Source organism: Xiphophorus couchianus, chromosome 8, assembly GCF_001444195.1.
Source record: "Xiphophorus couchianus chromosome 8, X_couchianus-1.0, whole genome shotgun sequence".
In the NCBI taxonomy this organism is placed as follows: Eukaryota; Metazoa; Chordata; class Actinopteri; order Cyprinodontiformes; family Poeciliidae; genus Xiphophorus; species Xiphophorus couchianus.
The window spans coordinates 27,169,633-27,188,592 of NC_040235.1; the positions used below are offsets into that span (position 1 = coordinate 27,169,633).

An 18,960-nucleotide genomic window follows, 5' to 3' on the forward strand; every position below is an offset into this window, starting at 1 on the left:
GAGAGACTTTTGGCTAAAGTATAGAGTAACTGATTGGTTGTTTTTGGTCAGATGCAATACTAGTCGTCTAATATTATGTCGTCACAACATGGTGACAGTTTTAACAAATATGTAAAAAACATATTTTGTAAAAGTTACATACTGCAGCTTTAAGAAGTGTGTGTGTGAATGAGGGAGACACATGGAGTGGACAGAGTGATTTGTGACAGGATGGTTGTAAAAGTGAAGCACATAGCAAGACTGAAAAAGGATGTTGAATATCGTCACCTTCCTTAAAATAATGGACTACCTCATTCTTTGGCAAAAGATGTTGTTTTGTTTTTGCCCATATCATCTTTTGGCAAAAAAAAAAAAAAACGTGATAATTATTATTATTTTTTTTTTTTTTTGGCATAAAATGACTTAGACCATTATTTTAGGAAGGTGATGGGAGCTGCCAAGGAGGAGGAAAAGAGGAAGGCCACAGATAGTTCATGGATATGGAGGACAGTGTTAGGGTGAGATGAAGGCAGATCATCTACTTTGAAAAAGAAAAGTAGAAAAAATGTTCAATTTTTACTGAAATATAGTCTTAAAAAGCTAAGCAGGACAATTTATCCTTAAGTACCTTTAATATTTTAGAATGTACAATAACAATCTAAAATATTGTTTAGAAACATAATTGTTCTAAAATGTGTTAATTGATTAAATTGTAACAGGAAGTCCAAAATTGGCATCTGAGCTCTTCTTTTTAAATTCTCATTATATGATTGAAAGAAGAAGAAAAAAACGTCCCTAAATGGCAAGAACGCTAAAGGCCCCAAAGAGCTGAACAGACAGCAGAGATTTATTAGCTCCAGTAGTCTCTACACAGATCCACACGGCGCCTTTGCTTTCTGATCTCTTCTCCAGCGTCATTAGCTGTACTTCACTTTCATCTCTCACTCTGTTCCACTCAGGGATCCTTCCTTCCGCCTGTCTTTAGCATCACCTGCATCTAATTGCCTAAGGCACACATTTGTGCATGACTGTGAGCATGAGTCGAGTTCTTCAGGCTAGATACTGCAGTAATGACTTCCAGCTCAGTCTTTAGGTAATGAGCATTTCCTGGTAGCTGCCGCCGGAGGACGATTTACGAAAAATACACTGACCTTCTGTGGACTAGCTGGGGCGCCGTCCTCTGTTAGACAAAAATGTAAAATATTGATCATTTTTCTTGTGAATTTTTTGACAGTACTGTGAAAAAAAGTATTAGCCCCTTTCAAAATGTTGCATTACTAATAAAATCCAAATATTTTCAGAAAATATTAACATTCTTGGTACACTGGGGAATATATTGTTGCATATCCACAGAACCAAAAAAAAAAAAACTACACCAGTGAACCAAGGTCTACAACACTAAATGACCATAATATTTTAAAATATTATCTCTCCTAAATGTTTACATTAAATCACATTTTGGCTTAGCTCCGTGTTAGCTTTAAGTTACAGTTTTAATGATAAACATTGGCAAGCTGTCTTTATTACAATGTACTGGTAACGTAGGCATCCAATTTGTAGATTTTCCTGTTTTGAAATCTGAACCACATTATTGTTGTAAAAATAAAGTATCCTCTGTCAGTCCTGTGTGAAGGTCCTCTATTGTTGTACAATAAAGGTTAGCTTTCCTGTTTTTTTACAAATAGGTTACAGTTACACGTGAAGAAATAAAAAAACAAGCCCTGATTAGCCCATGCTATTTTGGTTAGATGAGGTTAAAGCAAGTAAATATTTATTATTATTTTTAGCAAACTAGAGAAATACATAAACGTGTACCTGTGTGTGCATCTGTTCGACATTCTAAATAAACTGATGTAAGTTGGTATTTTAGAAAGTCGGTTCTATGTTTGTATTTGTAAGAAGCCGAGAAATGTACTGAGTTCGGTTCATTTTGGTAAACCGAGGACCCTCAGACTTCTGCTACCAGGTGGTGGCGCTATATGCCTAACCACGCCTGTAAAATAAGGAAGAAGAAGACGGGGCTCTCACTAAGAACTACACGGGCTTGTATCGTCTAAAGGTACCAACGTTTGATTCTTTTGCAATGCTTAGTGTATTTACAGCCAAATTTCGACCGTATCTGTTTTTTTCCTGGAGCTTTTATATCAGAGGCTTTTTTCCGGCAGCGTAGCTAACAACGTGCTGTAAACATCCAGTGCTAATCCAGCCCTCTGGTAGTTTTCTTTCCTATCCACGTTGCTGTGACTAGAGCTAATGCCCAAAACTTTTCTATGACGCTTTTCGAATCCACTTCAGACGGCGATTCTTCCACTTTTTCAGTCCGTTTCGGTGTTGTAATATAACTCTGTATTTAATTGGAAGAAAAACAGCAACCTTCCAAGATCAGGTTTGGAAATACACATGCTGTAACTAGCTACTTACCTTGTGTTTATTCATCATTCGCCTGTTTTCCATCCACTTAGTTTATATATAAGTATAAAGACTCCATTACAAGACTCCACTAACAATCATATAAGTGATGAAAAGTACAAAAATGTACAATAAAAAGGTTAATGAGAGTTTAGTGTTCTTATGGCGAGAGGGATGAAGCTGTTGTGGAATCTTGTTGTTGTGGTTCTATGTCAGCCAGGAGGATCCTGATTGGTTGAGAGCCGTGTCACTCTAAAGAGAATATTTCTTTAAAGTCCTCCGAAATATAATTGAACGGTCTTAATATAACAATAATAATAATTAAATTGACTTTAATTATGAGATAAGAATAAGCTTGTGCTTCTCTCAAATTTTTTAGGAAAAAAACCCCAAACAGACACATTTGTTTTGTTGTTTTTGTTTTATATTGTTAACATGTTTGCCTGCTGTGATAACAGATTTTGCTGGATGATAAATTGTTCCAGACGTTATCACGATAAACAATGACATTGTTGTTTTGAGGCCGTTTTTTTTCTCATCATGCTAATGGCAGAGTAATGCAGGAACACATTCTCAGAGATCAATAAACTTTCAATTCTAATGTACATTTTACACTGGAACAGGAAGACATTTTAAATATCCAAAATAAATACAACAAAAACAAGAATTATAATGAATTATGAAGTCTCTGTAAACAAATTTCTCCTTCATAAAAAAGTGGGTAGTTGAGATCAAAGCACCAGACTGAAGACCTGTCATCCAGTTTTTGGTAGAAAAACCATAAATAATGCAAATGGAAATGATTCACATGTATCATGCAATTAATTGGCTCATTGTGACAGGCCTACATATTGCTAGCTTTCTAAAATAATGGCCTACGTAAATCACAGCCTTTTATTATAGCCAAACGATGATTCGGGGGAAAGAAAAAAGTCACTGTTGGCAAAAAATGACTCTTGCCATTATTTTAGGAAGGTGACCATATGAAGTCGTTGATCAGCTTTTCAGGATCTTAAAAGGTTTCCTGAACATTTTCCTGCTGTTTCTAGGCGAAGCCATGACGAGGTGGGCGAGAGCCAACAACGTCCACAAACACAAACCAGCCGAGGCGACTCCCTGGAATCAGCTCAGGTCAGCCGGAAGAAGAAAAGACGGAGGTGTGCCGTCTCAGACGGACCCTCTGAGAAAGACCTGCGCTTCTGCCGAGAGGAAGCCCAACCGCAAGAAGAAAGAGTACACCAGCGAGGACGTAAACGGGTTCCTGGATTACCTGAAGCAGAGCGGTCAGGGCGGAGGCAGGGAGGCGGAGACGGAGCTCAGGGAGACGGTGGAGGTGGCCCTGAAGAAAGACAGGAGGAGGGAAGACAGGAGGGTGAAGAGGCAGAAGGACAAGAAGAGTAAGATGGTGAGCTCTGCTGAAGCTGAACCAGGAGGCCTGTAGATGTTGGCGTACTCACTTCTTGTTGCATTGCAAACTTTGCTTGGATTTTAGTTCATCATTGTGAAGCGGAATGATGAACTACTAAAATCAAGTGTGACATGCGTTTGTATTAAGTAAATTCTTGAAGCAGTTCTCTGATCGACCTCTAGGACTGTCACAATGTCAAATGTAGCTGGGTGGTAAATTGTCCCTGAAGTTATTGCAATAAGCAATAATATTAGTTTTGAGAACATTTTCAAGCGTTATAATGGTAATGGCCTAATAATGCAATAGCATATTCTCAAACTTTAAATTCTAATTAACATTTAACAATAGAACTAGAGGATATTTGAAATACCAAAAATAAATTAACAAAACAGCAAAAGCAAAAAAAAATAAGATGAAGTGTGAAACAAAACTGTCCATCAAAACAGTCTCTCCCTTCCTCTCTCTCCCTTCCTCTCTCTCTCCCTCTCCCTCCCTCCCTCCCTCTCTCTCTCTCTCTCTCTCTCTCTCTCTCTCTCTCTCTCTCTCTCTCCCTCCCTCTCTCCCTCTCTCCCTCTCTCCCTCTCTCCTCTCTCCTCTCTCTCTCTCTCTCTCTCTCTCTCTCTCCAGGTGTGCTTTAACTGCAGGAAGCCAGGTCACGGTCTGGCCGACTGTCCAGAAGCCGACAGAGACGAGGAAATGGGCCGCGGCATCTGCTTCCGCTGCGGCTCCACAGAGCACGAGATCCAGAGGTGCCGAGCCAAAGTGGACCCAGCACTGGGTGAGGTCCACGTCCCGCCCCCTCCTCCCCCACCACACACACACACACACACACACACCCCACCTTCACCAAGCCTGACTCCACGTCTGCATGTTCAGCTGTTGTAACTGTAACTCTCTCCTTCAGGTGAATACCCGTATGCTAAATGCTTCATCTGTGGTCAGACTGGACACTTGTCACGCTCCTGCCCTGACAATCCCAAAGGGCTCTATGCTCAAGGTACACACACACACACACACACATATAGAAATACCCTCTCTGTTTCCTGGTGGGTGTTCTACATATCGAGGCGTGACAGAGAGGATCGTTGTGTTTGCAGGCGGCTGCTGTCGTGTTTGTGGTTCTGTGGAACATTTCCAGAAGGATTGTCCGGAGCACCAGGCAGCAAGTGAGTTTCAAACTTCTGATTGTTGAAAAACACAATTGCCATGTTTCCATGAAATAAGACACATGATAAAATCAAATGTGGATATGTTTGTTCACACGGTAAGTCGCCTGCCATCATCTGCCTCCCACTTCCTGTTATTTTCTTCATGGTTTGCCCCAGTGCCAACATCAGGTTGTTGATCATGTGAAACAATGTTTCTGCTACAGTTTTGCCAAATAAGCAAAGAACCCCCTAATCCTAGCATCAAAACATTTTTCAAATAAACAAGTTTTTTTCAAAATTTCTGTTTCCATTAAGCAAATTTATGTTTGGAATGTCAAGTTGCTCAATTATATGGTAAATGGAAATGGCTCAATGTTGGTTTCCTCAGACAATAATGTTCTCGGGACAAACTGACCAAAAACCTTCCTCACCTTCATTGTCTTGATCCAGAAAGGTTCCTGGATTCTGGGCTGTTATGACATGTTGATGATCAATTTTTTTATTTTTTTCTTTGCTTTTCTTTAGAAGTAATGACCCAAAGTCATTTTGCACAATCATCTAACAATGTGAGCTTCCTTTAAACCAAATGATGAAACCCTGGAGTTTGTAAAACATTGATTTAGTGCATAAATCATCGGGTCACGACCTCCCGGATCGGCGTCATCTCTGACTCATCGTCTCATGTTTTACAATCTGTGTTTTTGCACAGAGTCAGTTCTAGAGAATAAACCACATTATGTAATAACATTACTGTAGATGTGGCAGAAAGTATAGCTAAATGTATTCAAAGGTTTTATTAAAATGTTTTTTATATAGTGGCAATTCACAACAAATGTCGTCTCCAGGGACATTTTCCACCAATTGTTACGAAAATCGGTTTTTTTTAGAAATGACAATGTCATAATGTGAAGCATATGTAATAAACAATCACAAAGTGTTTGTGTTCATCCTAATTGTTATTTTTCTAATAACGATCATGTTGTAGATCCTGTAGGCTTCTTAGTCGAAATAAATGCTGAACTTTTGGTCGTTTAGTCGCCTTTTCAGAACCTTTGTTATCAACATGTCGTTCAAGACAAAACAATTCAAACTGCGCTCAAGGATTTCATTACATTTAATGTTTATTGTTATGTATTGGGCTTTTAAAGATGTATTATGACATTTTAATGCTGGTTTGATTGTGACGTCACAACCTTTTGTCCCTGGATTGACGTCGGTTTCACTGTTACAATAGGAAACCTTGGCTGTTTCCTATGATTAATGCCAAAGAGAGGCAGGAGAAAACCTCACCTGGCTCTGCGGAACAGAGCTAAACCAATACATTGAGTTAGAATCACGTACGAGTCTTCTGGGGTTTTCATGCGTTTAATCCATCATGTTTATGTGTTGGTCCTTCCAGCTAACTCCATGACTCTGGGCTGGTTGTCCAACAACATGAGCGCAGACCTGGAGGACGTTCACGTTCCAGTGAAGAAAGCCAAACCCAAGCAGGCCAAAGTGATAACCTTCTGACCGGACCTCAGAGGACGTCGGTGCCTTCGCCTTGCGGACTCTTCGGAACCGGACCGAGGGGTCAAAATGTGACTCGCGGTCACTGAAGTTTTGTTTCAAATGTTTCCTGTGGCGTTGGCTTGCACAGTCTGCTAGAGGTGAAGCGTTTCACCAAATAACAGAACTGAGGAAAGCCAGACTGTCCAACCTGAGCTGTGCACCTCTGGTGTTCATGTGTGTTTGCAGAATGTATTAATTAAGTACGTCTGTTTTAATTCACTCATCAACTGTGCAGCACTTCTAATACTGACGGAATAAAACTAGGGCTGCAACGTACAATCATATTGGTAATCGATTAATCAATCGATTATTCTGACGATTACTATATTTTACAGTTATTTCCTTTAACTACCGAAGCCTCTTCGGTGATACACAATACATTAAAAGAAAAACATAAAAAATTGATTCAAATCCTTTTCGAAAAAAATATTGCCTAAAATACAGTTCTTTTGTGAATCTGAACCAGGTGAAGCTAAACCTAAACCACTTGAAGAGTTTTGGCTAAAATATATTTACAGTCACAGATTTCTTTGTCTTAAATATAAAAGAATTTTCTTTCTTTTTTTTTCACAGTTTGGGCTTAATTACTGCTCTAAATATGTTTTTCTTTTCTCGCTAAAATAACCTTTTTTGAATCTGTATATTCCAGCAAACAATTAATCAATTGCTAAGTTAGTTGAGGCTTATTTCAATAATCAATAAACAGAGAATGTCACAAACTCCTAAACTAATATCCAGAGCACATCAAGAGAGCGACTGGTCTTGGTAAGTTGGACTTCACTGGGTCTGGGTGGGTGGAGGACTGATCCACGCTGCAGCAAAGAAAGTCTTCCTTCCAGGAGATTTTCTCCAGTGGGAGGTGGAAGGGCAACAAAAGCTTTTATTTTATTTTTTTTGTGTATCTTTACACAGCCGGCTGCAGCTTGACGTTCTCTCTAGAAAACAAAGTGAAACTGTAGCCAGGCAGCTGCTGCTGGCTGCCAGCTCACTGAAGATGATTATGCCATTTACCCATGAGTTTCGTCCACTGTGTGTGTGTGTGTGTGTGTGTGTGCCTTATAACAACATAGAGGACTGATTCTAATGTCTCCTGGTTCCAATTTGACAGCAGCTGAGAAGACTTTGGACAGAAGATTGTTCTGCTCTGGCTGGGTTGCCCAATATCCTGCCTGCGAGCCCCAAACTTTTAATTCTATGTGTAAAACTTTGCGGGGGGGCCTTGTAGTAATATTTTCATTATTTATGACAAGTGAAAATAGACCCTAGTAACTTCTTATGACAGTTATGCAACTTTTCTCTGCCGCGAATGGAAAAAGTAGTAAAGGAAGGCAAAGATGGAAGAAATGCTTCCAGACATACAAGAAAAAAAAAAACAAAAAAAATATGACATTGTGTATCAGAAAGCAGTACCTTACATCTAAATCAGACATGGAGCTGGGTGTTGAAAGGTGACACACCTTTTAAAGTACTGTTTTTGAGATGTATAAAAAAAACACCAAGCTAAATCACTTCCAAATTCTGGCCACCTTTAACGGGCCACGTCTCCAGAACAGTTCATCTGCTGGAGAGAACGACATAAAAAGTGAAAAGGTGCCACAACCTGTGTGCGTAAGTGTGAGCACTCTTAAACTAAAACTTTGTTCAAGCTCTTTTTCTTAATTGCATTCCTGTTTTGTCAGGAGACTGTCAGGATTTCTCATCTCGACTCGATCAAATTCTCCCACTGTACCCGTCAAAGGTACAAGACTCTTCGGACATCTCCAGCCCTTTTATAAAGAGGCCAAACTTTTTAAATTCTGGACTCCAAAAACCTCCAGAACTTTGATTTCCTTCTTATAAAGTCATTTTCTGTTCATTTTTGATGTATTCTTGGTTTCGCTGCATATCTTTAAAATAAAAAAATAAATAAATTTCATCTCCAACTCACTGTGGCAGAAGGTCATTTTTTACTGCTTTTGGCTAAATGTGGACAAGACAGTATGACTAACAAATGATTTAGTCTTTAACTTGGATGGATCTAAAACCTGAGTACGTTTTTCATGTAGTAGCGCTTTTCCACCACCAGAGGGCATTCACTATCAGTTGGCAGATTGAGAGTCCACGCAGTGGAGAGCAAGAAAAGATGCTACGAGGCAATAAAATCCATGGAAGTCGCCAGACGACCTTTTTATATAAAGTACAGTATTACTAGCAGAAACCTGAAGTCTTTGTGTCATGTGATGCAGGTATTCACTGTTTGTGACTTCGAAGTTTGAGAGAGCGCAACAGTAAAGGAAAGATGTCTATGTTGTACGCCATGTTGTGAAGCAATAAAAATTCAGTGAAAATCAACGGACGTCCTATTTCCTCTTAGTGCAACGTCACTAGCAGACACCTAAAGGTTTTCTCCAACATTGTCTGCTGTTTAAAACAGATTTTACTTTGGCAAGAAGTCTATTTTGATCCTCATCTTGTTTGAAGGAGAAACACCATAACATCATCCAGGGCAGAGTTGTCCAGTGTTATTTTAAGGAAAGGCATGTAGAAAATGATTTTCACCTTCTAAATGAAATAAATGAAAAATGTTTTGATTGACTTTACAGCAATAAAACACTTCAGATAATTGCTGATAGTGTTCTTCCATATGTATCCTGAGTGAGGTTGGAATGCCTCCTTGCCAATAATTGATCTAATTATTGGCATCTGAACTCCACTGATGGAAAAACAATCATCTTTCCAACATTCTTGTACGCTAGCTGATCACAGATCAATTTGTTTTCAGGACAGAGTTTGTTTGTTGTTGGCCAGTATTTTCTATTTTTCCAACATAAATGTCTCAGTGGAATGAAGTTTAGACTTTTTGCTGACCATGTCTTTTAGCGGATCTGCCTTTGTTGAAGAAATGATTCAATGATCTTCGGTGGCAAGTTGCATTATGAGGTATGGTTCTGAGGAGAGCAAAGCTATGTATAAAATAAAAAATATCTTACTAATTCCAAAAGAAATTAAATTTTACTTTACCTAAGACGTGAGAATTATATTTCATATAAAAATGACCACTATATTTGGCATTAACATACTTGTAACAAATATCTAGGCGGGGACATCACAGCACAAGTATAACCCCAGGCAACAATAAAATTGTCTTTACATTCATGATTAACACGGCACCAAAAAAGGAGAAAACACCATGGCAGATGTTCAAACAATAAGTTTATTCTTTGTTAAAAACTGGGCAGAAAATTATTTGTCACCCTCACGACTAAATTTGCTGTTATTGCTAAAAATAGCGCACAGAATTGTGACACAATACTTAATCAGAAACTATCAATTCAACTCTACAGCGTCAACAATGATAATGAAGGAACTCTTTCCAGATTGAAGCTACACTTTACATTTTTAGCACCAAAGACCACGGAACTGAAAAACTTGGACGTAATGAGCCCTTTTTCGATTTAGTCTTTACGATGATTTAAATGTGCATTATCTAAGTTCAAGTTCAAGCAGCACAAATAGAGGAAGATATTCAAACAAGAGAAGTTTATGATTCAAAAATATTTGCTAAAAACAACAAAATGTTTTTTCAACCTCAACTAATAAATTTGCAGAGTGACACCATAGCACGAGACAGAAGTGCAACACGTTACTTAAGCAGAAGGTGTCAATTCAACGCTGCAACATGCCAAGGATAATAATGAAAAGGCTATTTTCAATTTCTTGATTGAAGCTGCACTTCACTTTTTACCCACGCGATGGCACCAAAGACCCCGGAACACATACACTTGGGACTAACGCGTCCTATTTCGATACAATCCTTAAATGCTTAAAAGGTTTTAATCAGCCACCACAGAGCTATTCTAACTAGATCCCCGATCTGTCGATTGGGAGAGTTAAAACTTTTCATAAAGTAGTTTGTTTGTTTGTTTGTTTGTTACCACACAGTTACTACACTGTCATAAATTGATTGGCTGGCTGAAGATCAGGCTGGGAACCAGACAGCCAAATCTGGTGGTATCAGTCTTGATTTCCATGTCTCCGAAAAGCTGAGATCAAAAGAAAAACGAACAAAAACAAAAGGAAACACTGTCAAAGAAATACACATCTAACCGTTCAGTTAAAACACATATTCTGGTTTTGATTGACTCCAATCCGCAACAAAATAGAGAAACTGTGAGTAGAACTAGGAAGTCAATCGCAGGAGGATAAATTTGCCTCTGTTCCACGGGAACATGGTCCTGGTTCATTAGGACATAATAAATTAGGAACGATACAGAGAAGACTAGCATGGATGACACGCTTCAGTTCCTCCTTTTTCACTCTCAACGATCCTAACATTCTGTTTGTCCTACTGGTCAAAAATGACCCGCCCTAACAAAAGCCCCAAAATAAAGCAGATTCATTGAATTTTAAATCCAAAATCTATTTTGCATGATGAGACAATCTGTTCTTTATCAATTCAACTCGATTTAATTCATTTTTTATCATGTATTTTTCATGACCAAACATTTACACACGAATTCTTCTTTTTTTACGGTTTACAAATCATGTTTCACAGATCCAACTATGCAAACTTACACACAAAGACGCTTACACACATTACAAATTGAGTAATACACACACACAGGTCTTAACTATTGCCATAGTAAGGATTATTATTATTATCTGTAGTAGCGTGAGACTCCACTAATTGCCAGTCGTAGCCAAGTCTTGTGCTGACAAAACAAAATCGAGCGTACCTACTTCCGTCTATAATGAGGTGGGTGTTTCCAGCTCTGCTGGGGTTTCAACCAGGCTGCAGCTCCCAGCTGATTCCACTTCATGAGATGACATTGGAAGTGGTGCTGCAAGCTCGACTGGAACACAGGACATGATGCTTCAGCTCTTAGTGGCTCTGACCTTTGCTGCCTTTGTGAAGAATGGTAAGAAGTCACCCACCCTTTAATCCTGTATTGTTGTAAATGTCTGTAGAAAGAACAACATGGTTCCTCGGTGCTTTTGAGAAAACCGTAAACTCCAGTTCTCTGGGGGAATTGGGTGTTCTGATCAATGTTTTCCTTAGACATTCTTCATTTATGGACGGTTGATAGTGTGACTATTTTTTTTCGCAGCGCCTCTGTTTGGCATCAAGATAGTACAACATGTGGCCCATCACCCAGAGACATTAGGAGGTAAAGTCACGTTGCCTGTGATTTCAGTTTCAGCTGACAGTTTGGTCAGTCTTGGGTAGAAAGAAAATAAAACGCCGTTTTCAAGACTTTCAAGACTTTTGAGGCATTTCAAGCAACTAAAGGAGACAAAGAACCAAGATCAGAACTATGAGAAAAACTGTTGGAATGCTTTCAGAATAAATTTAATTTCCTTTTAATTTTAAAATTAACAAGGACATTGAAACTTCCCCTTACAAGAATCATGTCTTGCTTTTTCTAAAAATTAAATTTGTTCCTGAAAGTGGTCTTCCTTGATGCTCCCAGGTTGCAAGTCCTGAAGTATTTCAAAGGGGTAAATAATGGCAAAAATTGTATTGCAGAGCTGTAACCTTGGAGTATTTTTTTCCCTTAAAATCAGAAACTGTAAAATAATACATTTAACATGAATGTTTTCCCAGAGCTTTATTCTGATGACATGGGAGTGGTGGAGGGAGACATGATTTTATTGGTGAGTAAGGACAAGCAACACTTCTTTGCTCTTTGACACTTGGGGTTTATTTGCTCTGCAGTCCATTTTAAATTGGCAAAGTGTCAACTGCAAATTTTTTTCTTAAGAATTGATATGCCATCCCTCACAAGATGTTACCTAGGGCAGTTGCCCATGTCGCCCATATCAGAAACCACCACTGGTTAAAATAACTTGACTGAATACCAAAATGAACTAGTGGTACTTTAATGCATATATATATATATATATATTTTTTTTTTTAAAGACCTAAACAGACATGGACAACACTTGCTCCAGGGTCAACTAAGCCTGGCTGTTAGCAAGATCTGGAGCAGGCTAGCTGCACAGGATCCATCACCATGGTAACTTATTTGTTGCCTTTTCCTTGAAACCAAATCGAGACCAACAAGCTCCAACAAGATCTAGTGAAACCCATCCATGCATTTATCTTTTGTTTAATTGATTGCTGCCTTCACAGGTCTGGTTTCCCTCCACCCTTGATTGCCTGACAATAAACTTGCTGAGTTGCATAGTTATACGTTACAATATTGTAAATCACATAGAGTCTTCAACACAGCATATGTCAAGGTTGAGTTCCTTATCTCAACAGACCTCCCTTTATTTTTCCTCTAGAAAACCAACCGAACTCTTTCAAGCATCACAATGATTGATTTTGTCTGTCACACTTGGCTGCCTTTTGACAGAATAGTTCAATCAACATGTGATACTGGAGGCTGTGGAACAGTTGAGACGCCACTCTAATCTAGCTACTACATCTCTACTTGGAATAGACTAGTCATCCTTTCAAGTGACCTACTATTGTCCCAAGATATTTGGTATATTTTTATAAAACAGTCTCTTAAAATGCATGCGAGGCTGAATGTTTGCGTATGAATAGCCAAAAGTCACTTAATCATTTTCTTTCAAGTCCCCCAAAAATGCATATTGGCTTTATTTGGGTTTAAGAGTGTACATAAATGGTTTTGTCTTGTTTGTCATATGTGTTGCCCTGTGATGGACTGGTGACCTGTCCACTGTGTGCCCTGCCTTGCCCCCTGATAGCCAGAGATAGGCACCAGTCCCCCTGGTGTCTCGCAATAGGAAAAAGCTGGTATAGAAATTGGATAAAAGCTTCGACCTCAGCATCCTGTCTACGTCGAAACCAACTTTAAAACAATGCTGTCAACTGAACATCTGTAATATTTTTTTTTGTACACCTGTATGTTGCTTTGCAGAAAAACAGGAATGCAGTGGGTAAATCTTGGCCAACTACAGACTTGGCATATGAGATCAGTCCAGACATAAGTAAGTAGTAAGTAAACTAGTTAGGACCACTCACAAAAAGCTTTAATTGAGTTTTTTTTTTTTTTTAAGACAACAGAAAGAAGGATATCATGGCTGCCATGGCAATGGTGTCTGAGCACACCTGTATAACTTTCCACAGGAGAAACTCTGAGTCAAACTATGTGCTCTTCCGTCCTGGTAAAGGGTATGTAGACTTTTCAACCAGGTTTGGACATGGATATGGTGCTTCATGCAGGGTTTTAGCTAATTCATTTAACATGCCTCGCCCACCAGAACACATGCTCAACCCAGCCTGAACTCAACTCAGGAGAGAGTTGGGTTCAGAATGATTGTGTCTAATAACATGTCTGTGTGTTATCTGTCGCCCCTTAGCTGTGCTTCAAACGTGGGCTTTTTCAAAGGCAAGCAGTCTGTGTATGTTGCGCCACCATGCAAAGTGGGAAACATTGCTCATGAGATCCTTCACACTCTTGGCTTTGAGCATGAACACACCAGGTTGGACCGGGATGGCTTTATCGAAATTATCAAGAGTAACATCATCAAAGGTAATGTGACAACATTTACATTCCTTCTGAATCCAACAAATACACCGTGTTCCAAATTATTATGCAAATTGGATTCAAGTCTCATAAAGATTTTTTTTTTTGCTGTGCTATTAAATTTATAGATGGTATTGTATCTCAGGGCTCTTTGAATCACTATAATTAATTTCAGAGAGCTGGTTGATTAGTTTATCTGCTGAGCTCAATTAAAGGAAATCTGCTTAAGAAGGATGTTCCACATTATTAAGCAGGCCACAGGTTTCAAGCAATATGGGAAAGAGAAAGAATCTCTCTGCTGATGAAAATCATCAGATAGTGTAGTGCCGTATGAAAACATTAGATATTTAACAAAAACTGAAGAGTTATCGTACTGTGAAGAGATTTGTGGCTGATTCAGAACGAAGATGGGTTTGTACAGATAAAGGCTTAATGAGGAAGACAAATTAATTGGATTTAAAGAGCAGCTGTTAAAATGTCCTTACAAAGCAGCAAACAGTTATTTGAAGCTGCTGGTGCCTCTGGAACCTCAAGGTGGAGGATCCTCCAGAAGCCTGTTGTGTACTATTCTCCCACCCCTAACCAGAGCTCACAAGCAGAAACGGTCTCAGTGGGCCCAGCCGTACATGAAGATTAATTTTCAAACAGACTTGTTCACTGATGACTGCTGTGCAACCCTGGATGGTCCAGATGGACACAGCAGTGGATTGTTGGTGGATGGACACCACGTCCTAATGTGACGTCAGCAAGGAGGTGGTGGAGTCATTTTTTGGGCCGAACTCATGTGGAGAGAATCATTGGTCGGTCGGTTCAGAGTCCATGAAGGTGTGAAAATGACCTCAGCAAAGTATATGGACTTGCTGACTGATCACTTTCTTTCATGATTCAAAAAGAAAAGCTGTACCTTCCATAGCAAAATCATCTTCGTGCATCACAATGCACCATCTCATGCTGCAAGGAATACCACTGTGTCATTGGCTGCTATGGGCATGAAAGGGGATAAACTCATGGTGTGACCTCTGACCTCAACCCTACTGAGAACCTTTGGAGTTTCCTCAAGCAGAAGATCTGAGGGTGGAATGCAGTTCATATCAAACCAGCAGCTCTGGGAAGATATTCTGACATCCTGCAAAGAAATTAAAGCAGAAACTTTCCACAAACTCACAAGTTCAATGGATCAAGAATTGTGCTGTGATATCAAAGAAGGTCCTATGTTAACATGTAACTTGGTCTGTTAAGATGTTTTTGATTGAAATAGCTTTTGATTTTAGTACATGTGAACACTTAATGCTTCACATTCACAGAATGACCGTTTACAGTTCTTTATAATCCATAAAATGTTTGGAAAACTCATAAGTTTTCCAAATCAGCTGTCTAGAATTCAAAACAGACAGATGTTTTGTCAGTAATGTGTTATCTCTATAATATCCCAGTGTGTTTCCTTATGTTAAAAGAAAACATAATTCAGAAATTTAAAATCAAAAAACAATTTGATTTGACATCAACCCACCCTTCTACAATTTCCATGAAGTTGCATGCCCTGTGTAAGCAAATTATTCTACATAAGAGCATACTACCAAAAGTTAGTTTATATACCCAACTTGAACCAAGAATCTTAATTAACATCAATGTAAAGAATATGCTTACCAAACCCATAAAAAATATCAGACTGATTCCCACATATCCCATTTAAATCCACCCCAATTTCATACCTCAATTTCAAGTATGTCCAATTAAAACAAATCACAAGCAACATTTCCAACAACAATATTTCTATTGTCGTCAGAAATATTGTCCAGTGACTCTTGTCCTTATACCTGTTGACGTTTTCCAGCTAAAAATTGTTCCTTGGAGGCCAAATGTTTCATCATCATAAACAATTAAAAATCTGAATTTGGATTGCTTTCCTAGAAAAAGCATTCATTCATTAATTCATTCATTCATTCATTCATTCTAATCCCTCAAATTAGAAATGATCAATTTAGACAGAGGAGCTAAAAATAAACGTGGAAATTCCTCTGAGACTAAGGTTTTGTAGTTCTGTAACGTGTCATTGCCTCCAAATCAAATGGTTTGGTGGACTTGGATTTATGTATTAATTCAAATCAATTAAGAATTTCAGGCACAGATATGTTGGGATCCAATTGTTTTCCAATCTGTTTGTGTGTGACATAATCAATGTCACATCCAGCATACCAGTTATAAAATTTCATCATGTCCAATTTGTTCCTGTACACCAAGGCACTCGTGCTCCATAAAGCAGCAATTCGTTTAGTTAGTAAGTTAATTTGTTAGTAAAAATAAAATTAAAAAATTCAAACTGGATGAGACAGTCTCTTAATTAAAATGAAAATTCTATCTTCTTTAAGCCAACGCTGAATTCTGCTTGCTCCTGTTCAATTATTTTTCCCAATAAGTATTTATTGGGAAGAAATACCTAAAGATCATTGCTGATTTCTTTGCTTCTCTTTTGGGGCAATCCCACCGATTAAAGTATTTATTACAACGGTTGCATGTCTGAGAAGAAATATTTAGAAACTTAATTTCACTGTGATTGAAAATGTTGAGCGGAAGAACAATGGCTTCATCTCCACTTTAGGCATTTAGCACTGAATGCTCCTTTCCTGCAGAGCCACCACTGATCATATAGCAGTATGTGGTTTGAGGTGATCCGTTTTCTGTCTGACTGTTTCAGGTAAAGAGAACAACTTCCAAAAGATTGGTGGGCGAACTTTTGACATTCCGTACGACTACACTTCCATACTGCACTATGGACGGTAAGGTAGTTTAAAAAAAAAAAAAAAAAAGTTAAATGTAATTTTGTTTTGTAAAGATTACTGTTCATTTGTCAGGACTTTCTTTACATCAAACGGAAAACCCACCATCATCCCAAAGAAAAACGTAAAGGACATGGGACAGAGGCGTAGACTGATGGAGACGGACATACAGAAAATCATTCATGTCTATAACTGTGGTACGTACCGATGTGGAACTGCTGTCCAGGTGAACCACGGCTGTGTGTTTGTGTGTGTAAAATGTAAAGGAGTGACTGCGTCTCTAGCCTTCAGACATTGGATGGTGGACTTTACATTAAAAAAAAAAAATTTAAGATCATCATTGGTCACGTGTGAATAAACGTAGGGTTGGGTCAGAAATATTTTGCAGCCAGTAAATACAACAGAGTAATCATAAATGTACCTTCAAATCTTGACGGAGTTCCTTTGTTTTTAAAAAGGTCCTGGTAAAAAGGGACGTTGTCGATTAAACAGGGGCTGCAACAGACTGTTGCTGTGGCAACCTGCAGAAACTTATAAATCTCAATCAGAAACGGATTTCTCCATAAAGCATGAAAGGTTTATTCTATTACTTTCTGCCTTATTATTTTTTGCCGCTCAACAATTCAAATTATACTCTGAAATTTTGAGCAAAGGTTTTTATGGGAACTCAATTGAACAAAGAACTTGGTTTTCTTTTTTTCTTCCTAGATTCTCTCAAATCAAATGCCACAGTGGGAAGCTGAATTCCTCTTTTTCCACCATTGCCTCCTGGAAGCACATGGAAACCATCAGAGAGGTGTTGGAAATATTAATTTAATTATGCTAGTTGTAATGATGTTTAAGCTTTAGCGCATGTTGAAATATTACATTGATCATGATTGTTTTGAGTAGGCCTCAGTTTAGCTTAGATTTAGACTCTTAGTTTAATCAATACATAACTTAATCAGTAGAAATTTTTTTCTTAAATGAGCACGATTTGATTCAAATGAGTCTAATCAGTAGTTTTTTATATTCATAGTCTTAAGAAGTATATGTCATTCATCTGAAAATGGTTTAGTTCATTATAAACCAAAGGAGTTGAAAACTAATCAGAAAATATCGAATGTAACAGATGTTTTGGTATCGAAACTGTTCATGTCTGTTTTGTAAGAGTGTGAAGATATTATATGAAACTTGTGGTAATTTTTATAATCAAAATCTGCTGTTTGATGTGCTGGGTCAGAGGTCAGGAGATCTCTGTGTGGTTCAGGAACCAGTTTGAAGGGATGAAAAACACGGATAGCCGATAAACTTTGGTCTCGCTTCCTTGAGTAAAATGTTTCTGTATGAAATGAACACATCTACTGTTGGTGCCCTGGGAAAATACGCAGGGAGGTGTATGTTAGAACGCATCAGACAGGAGAAACACACATTGATATAAAAGTAATTGAGCTATAACAGCTGGTCAGATCAGTGGGGTGGAACTGTCTTAACTGCCACACTCAGTGGTCTCCGAAGGCGCTTCTTTGTATTTTTTTATTTTTCTAAGGTAATTTCTTCTTTGCGGCTTTGGTTTCTGCTGATTATGTTGATGTGATTTTATGCATTTGATTGTTTGAATAAATTCTGGTTGATTGTGAAGTTGAACATTGTTGTCTTTGTGGTTTCACTTTTACACACGACATTAATGGACCTGATGAGACGAGAAAACGAGCAACAGGTAGCAATTATCTCGTTTTCTCAACAGGGCCGGTGGCAGCAGCAGGGAACACACAACCTTCACTGATCAGCATTTTTCCTTTTTAAAAAAATAAAGGATTGCAACCTGGATATGGGGCTGCACAGTGGTGCAGTTGGTAGAGCTGTTGCCTTGCAGCAAGAAGGTTCGATTCCCGGCCTGGGGTCTCCCTGTGCATGCGTGAGTTCTCTCAGGGTACTCCAGCTTCCTCTCACAGTCCAAAAACATGACTGTTGGGTAAATTGGTCTCTCTAAATTCTCCCTGTGTGTGTGTGTGTGTGTGTGTGTATGGTCTCTCTGTGTTGCCCTGTGACAGACTGGCGACCTGTACAGGGTGACCCCACCTCTCGCCCGGAAAATTAGCTGGAGATAGACACCAGCACCTCCTGACCCCACTAGGGACAAGGGTGTACAGAAGATGGATGGATGGATGGAACCATAAGTGATCATGTCCTGTCACTGATTTAATACGTTTTAAATGACAATTAAGTTG

At 38.7% G+C, this 18,960-nt stretch overlaps 2 protein-coding genes across 4 annotated transcripts; both read left to right on the forward strand.

Moving 5' to 3' along the window:
• The first annotated feature begins 1,826 nt into the window (after positions 1-1,826).
• zcchc9 (zinc finger, CCHC domain containing 9) lies at positions 1,827-6,900 on the forward strand. Its single transcript, XM_028026498.1, has 6 exons — positions 1,827-2,038; positions 3,438-3,793; positions 4,424-4,574; positions 4,701-4,793; positions 4,894-4,962; positions 6,344-6,900. Exons 2-6 carry the CDS (start codon positions 3,446-3,448, stop codon positions 6,454-6,456), a joined length of 774 nt encoding a protein of 257 aa, XP_027882299.1. The 5' UTR covers positions 1,827-2,038; positions 3,438-3,445; the 3' UTR covers positions 6,457-6,900.
• A 4,336-nt stretch (positions 6,901-11,236) lies between these two features.
• LOC114150195 (zinc metalloproteinase nas-4) lies at positions 11,237-18,119 on the forward strand. 3 transcript variants are annotated; one of them, XM_028026494.1, is made up of 10 exons: positions 11,237-11,393; positions 11,583-11,642; positions 12,080-12,129; positions 13,365-13,434; positions 13,504-13,618; positions 13,807-13,979; positions 16,669-16,750; positions 16,826-16,947; positions 17,209-17,326; positions 17,459-18,119. In XM_028026494.1, exons 1-10 carry the CDS (start codon positions 11,342-11,344, stop codon positions 17,565-17,567), a joined length of 951 nt encoding a protein of 316 aa, XP_027882295.1. In that variant the 5' UTR covers positions 11,237-11,341; the 3' UTR covers positions 17,568-18,119. The 3 variants fall into 3 exon arrangements, with proteins under 3 accessions (XP_027882295.1, XP_027882297.1, XP_027882298.1); XM_028026496.1 differs by lacking the exon at positions 17,209-17,326; XM_028026497.1 differs by lacking the exon at positions 12,080-12,129 and having other exon boundaries at positions 11,316-11,393.
• The last annotated feature ends 841 nt before the right edge of the window (positions 18,120-18,960 follow it).

What these genes read in the sequence shown, in the direction of transcription:
- zcchc9 (XM_028026498.1), top strand. Translation starts at nt 3,446, where the DNA reads ATGACGAGGTGGGCGAGAGCCAACAACGTCCACAAACACAAACCAGCC. An exon ending in AGGACAAGAAGAGTAAGATG is followed by an intron (nt 3,794 to 4,423) that starts GTGAGCTCTGCT and finishes CTCTCTCTCCAG; the next exon opens with GTGTGCTTTAACTGCAGGAA. An exon ending in CAAAGGGCTCTATGCTCAAG is followed by an intron (nt 4,794 to 4,893) that starts GTACACACACAC and finishes TTGTGTTTGCAG; the next exon opens with GCGGCTGCTGTCGTGTTTGT.
- LOC114150195 (XM_028026494.1), top strand. Translation starts at nt 11,342, where the DNA reads ATGATGCTTCAGCTCTTAGTGGCTCTGACCTTTGCTGCCTTTGTGAAG. An exon ending in TCCATACTGCACTATGGACG is followed by an intron (nt 16,751 to 16,825) that starts GTAAGGTAGTTT and finishes TTCATTTGTCAG; the next exon opens with GACTTTCTTTACATCAAACG. An exon ending in TTCTCCATAAAGCATGAAAG is followed by an intron (nt 17,327 to 17,458) that starts GTTTATTCTATT and finishes TTTTCTTCCTAG; the next exon opens with ATTCTCTCAAATCAAATGCC.